Raw genomic sequence first — 11,020 nt, forward strand, 5'->3', positions numbered from 1 at the left:
AGAAGAAGAAGGTGAATACGATTTTTTATATTTGACACAAATTATAACACTAAACCACGGAAAGAATTATTTCAGTTCGGTAGGCCCTGAATCGTCTCCACCCTTTAAAATACTGAGATCATACATCATTTCATGTATGAAGGGCAAATTTCCAAATCAATTACATCCCGTGTTGCAACATTTGTATTTCACCAAGGAGATCAGTGTACATAGCAGCAACATTATATAACTACTAGCGACTCGATTCATGAAAAAAGAGATTATGAACGGACCATGGGAAACAGATGCTCTATATTATCAGAACAGCTAAAACATATTCTGTTCCATGTGCAAGAGCAGTTCTTAGAAGGTAATTGTTCTAGATATGCACTCAAAAAAAATGATTACAGTAAATCTATAGGCACCACTTGATCTGGTAAAAGAAGTCTGGAAAAGGTATTTCCTGTGAATAATTCATCCTCTGTTCATCATTTATAGGATAAAGTTATTATTTCAGCCCTGCTTATATGTAGCCTTAATATAGATGTCCAAGTCTATAAACACTGTACGCATACAAAGTGACCTCTTTCATCTCGGAGCCGTGATTGTGATGTTAACGGCTTGGCAAAAGAACATGACACCCAGGGTGACACGGGGATTACTTGTTCTATATTTAGTGTTTATGTACATGAATATTGGCAGGACAACTCTGTACATGTGACACACACACACAGGGATACAGTGATAATAACACAGATCTCCAGCACAGAACACATTTACAAGATGGGCTCTAGAGCAAACACTGGCTGAGATACATAAGGGAATGTCTGAACTACGACAGCTTCCTCATAAAACTGGAATTTCCTCGTAACAGTTATTATTGTCATCAATAAAAACAGACAATCAAAAAGAGAGACAAAAAAGTATAAAATAATTTAAAATCTTTCTAAAACATGTAGTGGATATGCAGCAAGAGATTTATACAATACAGGCAGCGACTGTATCTCCTCTGGTCAAGGTGATTTGAAACTGAAGGAACAGACAAATATGACAGACAAAAGCAAGTGTCATGCAGCAACAGAGAAACATACAACGTGAAAGATGATCTTCTTTGAAGTTCTGCCTCCCCGGTGGCAACATGATGTCAGGTCGACAAGCCTGGTAACAAAGCAGCTCACGCTATGGGCCGCCCAGACGTGCCTCAATGAAATGTAAACATAAATATACAGGTGGATATCTCTCTCTACAAACAGTTCAGTCACTGCCACAGGCCCATCAGCTGTGTGAGTAGTCAGTCTGTATACACTCCTTAGTAGAATATCACTTAGAGTTAAATAAACTTATTTAATATATATATTTATAATAGATTTATTCTTTACAGAGTCATTTAGCAGTATTTCCTTGTTTTCACCAGTTTGCTCTGGTATTTCACTGAGTGGCCACTGTGTCCCACTACGTAAACGTCCAGCAGGTAGGTCTTGCCTGGCTCCATACCTGTGATGGTCTCTGTAGTCACAGCTTTCTGCAGGTTTGGGCTGTGGAAGTACTTGCACAGGACCTTCTCTGACTTCCTGCGGGTCTCTGGCCCGGCACACTGGTTTTGTTCCCGGCGTCTCTGCTCCTCGCCATAATTATCAGCCACCTCTTTGCGGTAAATGCAGTATTTATTGCGGTCCTGCGTGCCCAGCCAGGCCACGGTGACGGAGGAGCAGGTGCGCAGCTTGTCAAAGGCCTTGATGCGTGTATCCTCTGGAAGTGAAGGGAAAGGCTGCTTGCTGCTGGGTCTTGTACTGGCGAGTACCTTCAAAGTGGAGGCTCCTTTCCTGCTGCCTCGCAAACGGATCAGGTACTTGGCTTTTGGTTTTCCCCGCAATTGAAACTGCCGTACCCCCTCCACATTCTGGGAGAGAAGTAACTTTCCATCACGCCTCACCTGCACCTGCACAGCGTCCAGACATGTGTGGACAAACAAAGTGAACCTCTGATGGGAAGACACTGGAGCAAAGCGCAGAAACTTACTGCCTTTTCTCTTGATGAAAACATCCGATACTTTGCCGTCTTTCAGTTCCACTGTCTTCTGACGAGCTTCCTCTTTAGTGCGGGCAAAAGTACCCACGTATGCTGTGCTGGTGTTGGTGGCAGAATTCACGGCAAACACATCAAAGTAGTACTGTGTGTCTGGTTTCAGATCTGACACAGTGAAAATGTTTTTATTGCCAATGCACAACTTCTGAATGTCTAATGTTTTGGGCTTCGCTGTGTACGCCCGGGAGATCTTGTTACTTGTGAGGCCTCGATCTTTGCCAAAACCATTGTCAGAGGGAACAAAGCCAAAGTGCATAAAGTCAAATGGGCTAAAGTCTCTCCCAGGCTTTGGAGCCAGCATGAAGCCATCGTCAGAGCTGATCTTAGCTTCAGCAGCGCACATGCTCTTGAAATTGTGCTCCTTGTTGATTACTACACAATACTGGACAGGCTGTCCCATCAGAGAGCTTGTAGGTGTAGGCTTCCAGGCCAGGGTGACAGTGGTACGGCCCAGAGCAGTCACATCCACACGAGGGTCGTAGGGCAGCTCCGGGTACGGCTGGTCAGACTCTGGAGTTGTGGTGGCGTACACCTTGAAGTTGCTGTCTTTCTCTGTGGACAGCATCTCCAGTTGGTAGAGGCCAGAGGGCGTACTGGTGGCCACGTACGACTCCACATCGTTACCCTTGTAGGTGAAGAGCTCCGTCCCTTCGTCTACGGTCACCTGCTGTTTCTGCTGGTCAAGGGGTTCAGGCTCTCCTGGAAAACAAATGGCCAACACATTAATGTTAAAAATGTTTACAATGTTGACAGATATGTTTTGTAATGACCAATAGTTTTCCTCTTTCTCATTTTATTTTGTCTTTGATTAAAAGCCATATCCACCCATACTAAAAAATCCCTTTAGTAGTTGATCCTGTGAGGTTCCAATGAAGCTCTGCAAACCTCACGGACGATTAGCCCTTCACATGGCAGCCATGTTTTCACTCCAAACATCCCCTGAGCCAGCATTCACTGAGCCTTTCAGGGGAGCTGCGTTAGAAAGAGCCGCATTGTAGCGTCCACATGAGAGAGTCAGTCTGAGCTCTTACTGAGCAAGAAACCATAATATTATGTTTGTCAACCAGAGAGTGTGCTCAGAAAAATACTAAAAATTAATGCTCAAAGACCACCAGAGACATTTAGCAAAAAGAGCTGCATAGGCAGGAAGAAGTTCACTTGCTGAACTATAGTGCGGAAACAAGTCTTGTAAAGTGCCAATAGAATTGCCTGTGTCGGGTCCAAACTCATCATTATTCTCCTACTTCAGGATGAATTATTTTCTCTTGAGGCAAAGTACATGTCTTCCACATTGCAACTACCCAATAAATCATTTTGTGATATTTGATTTGACAGGAGCACAGACACATATGCAGGTGCTGGTGTATTGACATTCAAATATATGCTACACTCAAAACCACCACTTTAGAAATTTGGCAAGATCTGATGCTGAAAGAACAACGTCCAGATGGAGAAAGTTGAATGTGAGGCAGAAGAAAGGAAAAAAAGGAAAGGAAAAGAGGAAGGAAGGAAGACAGACAGACAGACAGACAGACAGAGAGCAGCCAAATTTACCTTAAGAAGACCAAGACAGCTTAAATAAAAGGGATGTAATGGCTTTGATTCACTAGGATGACTAGAGTAGAGCCCTGCTCTAAAATTATAGACATCAGCTTGGGCCGAGTCAGACATCATAAGTGGTCAGACTAGACACTACGACTGTGACTTAATTAAAACCCACCAAAACACAAAGCCTAACATCACTGTGTCAGTTAATTGTGGTTGGTGGATAGTGATATTTCCGCATAACATGTCATTAACCTCTTCCACTGCTGTCTGATGTCAATTATACCTGATCCCTCTCCGCTGGCCTCTTCTGGCAGCTCCTGCAGAGTGAGTTTCCACTCCAGAGGAGCATCACAAGGTGTCACGGTCACAGACAGGGGTGTGTTGTCTTCCTCCACCACAAAGTAGTACCTGTGAAAATGATAGGCCTGATATGAGCACCAGCATTCATGTTTCATCATAGCTTGACGTTAACCTAAATAATGTGTGGGCTTAATGCATGAGCATCCTGCTGGAGACTGTCGCACTCAGTGATGTTACTGTTCCACCGACCTTGGTCTCTGTCCCTCTGAGCAGATAGACACTCAATTACACAAGAATGACTTTCTCATCTATTATTTAGTTTTTGCATCAACATAATAGATCATTTTACAGAGCAACATCTGATGTTCCCTATCTGCTTACAGTAAGTGGCCATCAGCAAGTTTCCCTCTGTGATTGTTATGGATCAGTCAGCGATGGAAGGTGGATTTAGGCCCTTTTTGCCCTCATAACAAAATGTGAACAGTTTTTAATGACTGTGATTAAGGAGTCCGTGTTGCTTTGTAGAGCACTCACCGTTTAGGTGTGTCCCTGAAGAGGTAGCCACTGATCTCAGCTCCATCCGGGATGACAGAGGAGTCATGGAACAGCGTCTTGTCTCTGATCTGCATCTGGAAGAGGCCTTCATCTCTCGTGGGTAGCTTCTGGGCCACAACCCCCAGCCCCAACAGCACCAGCAGGACCGCACTCCAACCTTTACACTGTCTCATTCTGAAAGATAAAGATAATGACTTCATTTACATTGTAAGATACTTCCTGAAAACAGACGCAGCCCTGCACTGGCTGTTAGTTTATTATGAATGATATTTGACGTATTTATATCTGATTCCATTACTGAGATAGTAATTTCTACATTAAGTAAGTTTTACATTTTAGGGAAATTACTTATTTGTTTTCTTGCAAATACTTAGATGAGGATAATGATACCACTCTAAATATGGAGCTACATTCACAAGTTAGTTAGTTTATCTTAGCATAAAGACAAGTCAACGATTAACCTGCCTCTGTCCAACATGTGAGGGGTATCGACTCTCAGCAAGGACTCCAGTTAGCATACTTCCTAAAATGTCAAACGATTTCCTTAGAAAAAAAACTAAAGATAACTTTGATAAAAAAAAAACATAAACATGTTACTTTTGGAGAGAACTAATGTAGCAGTTTCTCCCTTTTTCCAATCTTTATGCAATGCTAAGCTCAGCTAATTGGATGCTGGTTGTATTTATTTAGCATACAGACATGAGAATTATTATTATTATTATTATTGTCATCTCATGCAACTATTGACTGTTAAACACACAAGTGTATTTCTCAAAACTTTTAACGATTTAGTTATGTATTGCAAATGTCTATGTTTGCCATTGGAGGTCTCAATGACTTTTTCCTAATTTTCTTCTTATCCTAGACTAAAGACGTAAATTATTCTGAATGACATGTACTTGGCCTCACCTCATTTTGGCACCTAAATGAAAAATTCCGCTTTACTTTTTTTTTGTACTACTTGTTTTAAGTTTTTAAGTTTTTACCTCAATTAACATTTGACATTTAACCTGGACGACAACCCACACACCATCTGTGAGCGAATCAATGACTGAGAGACAAAGAGTGAAGGGAGTGAATGAGTACCCCCGGCCATAGGGTGGAAGGAGGGATTAGGTTTGAACACTTGTGTGAAGGAGAAGACATTGCTTGGAGCGCCGTGGAACCACACCATTTCATACAACTCTTAACATAAAAATCCCCAAATCCATGTCGTTTAACTTTTATTGACGCTAACATAAAAGTGTCTGGTGGCTCAGATGGAGCCGTGGCTCAGGACAAGGTGCAGCTGACTGTGGCTTTGAGCCTCTCATGTATCCCCTGTCTATTGATTTGTGCCCCATTGATTGCAGCTGATGGGAACGCCAAATCCCTGGTGATTTAATCAGTGTAATGATGGCAGATTAGCCAGATACTTTACTGCCATTTACTGCAAGCGAGATGGTGTCCTTTTAATGACCTCTCTCCCTTTCTCTGCTCACCCTCCCTTATCTGTCTCTTTCCCTTGATCATGGTTTTTTTTTTCATCAACAAATAATCCCTTTCTCTTTCACACATACACACATGGCCCTCCCTTACGCTCTGTCATTACATTTTGTCCCCCTCCTCCCCTTTTTGCCTTCATAAACAGATAAGTAAAACCAGAGGACGCTCAGGGCCTGGACCAACTTCCACTCTACAAACATGGCTTCATTTCTACATTGTGGTCCTTTCAAAACACAAGCAGGGGGAAAAGGCCTTGACAGCTCCTGTCAGTGTCTCCGTCTGTGCTCGCGTCTGAGCCCAGCCTCCCGTTGTACTGCCAGACTTCAGAGAGCAAAAGGAAAGCCGCCTAAGTGGCACTTTGAGGTTTGACTCACACAGAGAGTGGAGATCCTTATCGCCTCGGCTTGTCTCATTCCACTTCAGAAGCGTGTCAGTCGGAACAAAGACGTGTCTATTAATACTCACGACAGCGCTGAGGTGGTATGTACTGAGCTGTTCAGAGCTGCCCTTCATTCCAGCATCCCCAAACACCACGCGGACACAGCGAGGACCCCGTCCCCCTGGCCAGCTCAGTCCACCACACTGAGGCCATTACACTTAATGTCTGCTATCACTCATACAGGAAGGGTTTTATCACCACTGTCATTAGCACATTAGATGTGTGCTTTCAATGTGCTCCTCACATGTGACGCTACTGATTTAAACCCCATGTCTGAGCCCTCTACTTCCCCCACATGCACCAAAGCACTCAGTATGTTTTTACAGTACTCACTGCAGAGAGAGGGCATCTGAATATTACAGCAGTTGTGTCGGGTCACTGTGGTTGCATGGACCAGTGCAGAGTCAACATGGTCACACAGCCTGCGCTGGATCTGCTTTTACATGCGGCCATGCACCATTCTCATGCCACAGAGTTCCCTTACCAAAATATCACATCAAAAACAGCTGCATCTGGAACAAATAAAGTCTAATGTTTAATTAGAATGGGGAAGAATGCATGATCGCAATTTGAGGAAGGGATAATTTTAAGGCAAGGTCACCCGCAGTCTTGTCAACTTTGTTTTGCTGTTGCTTTTTATCTGTTTACTTATACAGTTATAGCTTTTTGTTTCACTTTAAGTGCAATTAACAAAGTATTTTGGTTGGAAAACATCCTGTATATGCAAATTGTCAAGCTGTGGAATCTGGAGAGCTGTGAAATGGGATGAGGGGGGAAAATGGGAGTAAATAGTGATGGCCGTCTTAGACACAATCTGAGCTATGGCACCCCTTCATTTGAATTTATACGACTAGCAGCTTTTTAACCAGCGGTTATTATAAGGAAATGGTGGGTAAATGAAAAACAAAAGGTTCACACTATTGTCTTTACATCTCCCAGATGGATGCGATTTCTTCTGTGACATTCAACTGCAAATTGAAAGTCAGTCACCATCCACTGATAATTTAAGCAAAAATATGAATTACTTCCAACTATAAGGCCGCGCTGTTTGTCCACCTGATTGTGCATGTATCCCGCACATATATACTTAAATGTATGTGCACCAAACTGCCTCTGACCTCCCCTCTCTCCCCTCTCTCCCCCTCTCTCTCCCCTCACTTTGTTTAGCCCGTCTCCCTCTCCTTCCCTCCAGCTCCTTGTCAAGATGGATAAGGCTCCTGCCTGCTGCCACATGGAGCTCATTAACAGAACGGGAGGGAATAAAAGACAGTTTAATTTCAACACAAATAAAGAGACATTTCGGATTCCACCCAACAAGACGCCTGGCAGGGGCTCGCGGGACCTGAAGCCTCTGTGTTTTCTTTAAGGAAGTTTGAAGGGAGATTTATGTTGGGTCCTTGGTAGCGAACTCCATCACTGCTGTCACTTCAGGGCCAATGTGGAGTGAGTGGAGAGTGTGGAGGGCTGGGAGCCCAAGGATGGAACCGCACAGGACCTGGACCTGTTCTATTCGACAGGCCAAACCAGAGCAGGTCTGGTGCTCTTGGACAGCTAAATAGCTCATTAATGAATTGGTAGAGACTGTGGTAAAGGCTCGGATCCAAGAATGGAGATTTTTATCTGGTGTGCGTATGTCTATGTGTGTGTGTGTGTGTGTCCAAACCATGACATTCCTGCACTCGGCTCTGTGTATGAGTCTTAATCATCACTCAGGACCTGTCTACTTGCCATCCACAACATCGCTCACAGTTAGAGTTTCTGAACTCTCCACATCATCAAAACCACAAACGCTGGCACAATAGCATGATGGAGAGGAGAGCCCAGTTTCCTCTCCTTCCTCTCACCCTCCCCTCCTCCCCTTCTGCTTCTTTATAGTCCATCTCTGGGGCTTGTATTTAGCACTGCATCCTGGAATGTCTCTATGTGAGGAAGGGTCAGGTCGCCGGGCCACTTTCTGCGTTTTCAAATAGAATTGAGGGTGGGTGGGTGTTGGGGGTGTTGGTGGTGGTGGCTCTGACTGATGTGCTGGCATTGTGGCTGCAAAGGGGCGATTATAGATCACAACAGCAAATGCCCCATGGGAAAGTCATCCACCCTGCTCCCATCATCCGGGGCACACATGCACATGTATAGGAAATGAGTCAATCATGATCTCTTATGTTGTGCTTGGGGGGGAAAAGAAATAGGGGAAAGAGAGGCACAGAAAGGCTGTTCAGCAGCCAGTGTGACCGGGGCTCTGCCTCTGCTTGTGTCCGTCAGAGGGAGCTTAATGAGGGGCTTTGGAAAAAAATGAATGAGCCCTGGGAGTGGGAGTGCATGGGGTGTGGATGGGCTGAATAATTTAACAAGGAAATAAAAAAGTGCGTCTATAATCTTCCTCCAGTGACTCTGGATGTGTGACAAGAAGAAGGCAGCGTGGAGGAGACTGTATATACACTTACACTGAAGCCTGTCACTTCTCTGGACGCGCACGGCTATAGCAACACTGGCGGAATTCTTTCAGCCGGAGAGTTTTCATATGCAAATCACGGTTTAGTTACGGTATGCGACGCAGACCTTCCCCATTTTAAGACTTTTTTTTGTTCATGATTCATTCTCCTGAGAAAGTAGAAGGGAGGCAGTGTGGCTTCACCCCCGCTACTAAACACAGTTATTCATGTCCCTGCGCTCCGGGTATGTCTCTCATTAAACACCGACTGAGAGGAGGAAAAACACGGCGCTCACATGGAAACAAATGACAACACGATCTAAACTGTCATTGGATGTGTTGCCTGAAACCATAGATGACAATTTCAACTAAATTAAACAATAATTATTCTCATTAAAAACTCAATTTCTGTGCGTAATGGGCTCTTACAGGTGCGTAAAAGCCGCCCGTGGGTAACGCAATGAGCCACATGTAACTAAAGTTCACCGCTTGTGAAGAACTGTGCAACTCTGCAGCCAAACGCGCGCACGGAGAGGATACAGCACACGGAGATACTATTGATAAATCGCCTTTATTGGGTGCCGTGTAACCTCTGGGAGCATGGGAACCCGCGGGAGGCACAAAAGCGAGAGGGTTTTCCAAAGTTCACCAGTTTAACGGATCCTCACCAGCGCCGTGCCATGCGCTGTGCTCCACTACAGCCCACAGCAAAAGAACCGAAAATTAAAAGAGCATGTGAGCCCGGGCTGGATTCAGATGTGTTTGAAACTTTTAACTTCCCGGAGTTGTAAACCGCAAAATCTCTTCCCCTCGGTCTTTTTCTCTCTGTGTGTCTGTCTCTGGCAGACGTTCCAAAGACTTTACTGGAGGAGTCTCTGGGTTTGTTTTGGGTGTGTGGGGATTTTCTGAACATTCAAAAAGAAATTAGTAGAAGAAAAGTTAAAGAACGCGAGGGGGGAGGTTTTTCCCTAAACCCATAATTTCTAGAAACTGGATCAGACGCAGAGAGAAGATCGTGCGAAATACAAACATGTCCTTACCTTGCGGGATATGAAACGGCGAGGTTATGCGAAGGGTCTTGTTCTTAAACCACTCTGATATCACCAGGGTTTTTTTTTTAAATAGGTGCCTTCAAAATGAATCAAACTGAAAGAAAAACGAAAACACAAGTTGTCCTCTTCAGCGTCCAGTAGTTTCCCCCAGTTTCCACTTCTATTGTTGGTGCCTATCAAGCGGATTAGGCGACTGCTCTGGTGCGTGTTTGCAGTTTTCTTGCGGATTTAACTGGTCCGTGGTGGGCAGGAGTGTGAGTGTGTGTGCTGAGTGTGTGTGTGTGCTGAGTGGGTATCCTGAGTGCTGGCAGTGCGTCCCTCCCCTGCCGCGCTGCTGCTATTGAAACCTCCGCTGGATTGGAGGCAGAACTGGTGCGAAACTTCGTCTTCCCTCTTGTTGAAGACTCCAAGACACAGAACCAGCCCACTCCCTCAGCAGCAGTTAGAAAAAAAAGAAAAGAGAGAAGCAGGGACCAGACAGAGTTAGTCCCCAGGTTTGACTGGCCCCCAAACCTTAAGCATTTACACCAGAGAAGGAAAAGGACAACTTGGCACACACACACACATCACTTGAATTCTCCACGGTGCATGTTGTGTATAATTGTTCAAAGTCTGATCATTTCTGAATTGAACTTGACTTTAAATCTCACGAGGAATAAACCTGAGCGCGACAGCCTGTCAGGTGGGACCAGAGAGCTGGGGTTCCCCCTCACACTTTTTATTATGCTCTGTTTTCTGCGATGAGCCCAGGAAATTATTACTTTGGGCGAGTGCGCCCTGTGAAAGTCACGCAACCCTCGGGGCTATAGGCAAGTTTTATCACGGGCCCTGGTAGCCGTGCACGCACACCACGATCATGACACACACCTCCTCTGCACCGCAGCTTTCACGATGGAGAGAAGAGGGGGGAAAACAAGTGGAATGTGACTAAAGACTTCACCAATAATGCAAAGTGTGGTGATGGTCCGGAAACTCCCTGTGAGGCACCAGTGCTGTTGTCTGTTCCTGTGTTGAATTGAAGCCCAAGGAAGCAAATATTTATTCAAGATAAGAGACACTGACTGTCTCAGAGCTGAATTGGCCCCAAATTTATGGCTTGATGAGGAGGAGGTGGGAGGTGGGAGGCGGTGGTGGTGAGGGGGTCCGTGT

General features: G+C 44.8%; 1 protein-coding gene across 1 annotated transcript; it reads right to left on the reverse strand.

Moving 5' to 3' along the window:
* Positions 1-637: 637 nt before the first annotated feature.
* ndnf (neuron-derived neurotrophic factor) lies at positions 638-10,346 on the reverse strand. Its single transcript, XM_035177580.2, has 4 exons — positions 9,860-10,346; positions 4,447-4,641; positions 3,896-4,020; positions 638-2,763 (listed from the first exon to the last, which is right to left on the reverse strand). The coding sequence occupies exons 2-4, from the start codon at positions 4,638-4,640 to the stop codon at positions 1,367-1,369; spliced, it is 1,716 nt and encodes a 571-aa protein (XP_035033471.1). The 5' UTR covers position 4,641; positions 9,860-10,346; the 3' UTR covers positions 638-1,366.
* Between the last annotated feature and the right edge of the window lie 674 nt (positions 10,347-11,020).

Source organism: Hippoglossus stenolepis, chromosome 14 (genome assembly GCF_022539355.2).
Source record: "Hippoglossus stenolepis isolate QCI-W04-F060 chromosome 14, HSTE1.2, whole genome shotgun sequence".
Lineage (NCBI taxonomy): Eukaryota > Metazoa > Chordata > Actinopteri > Pleuronectiformes > Pleuronectidae > Hippoglossus > Hippoglossus stenolepis.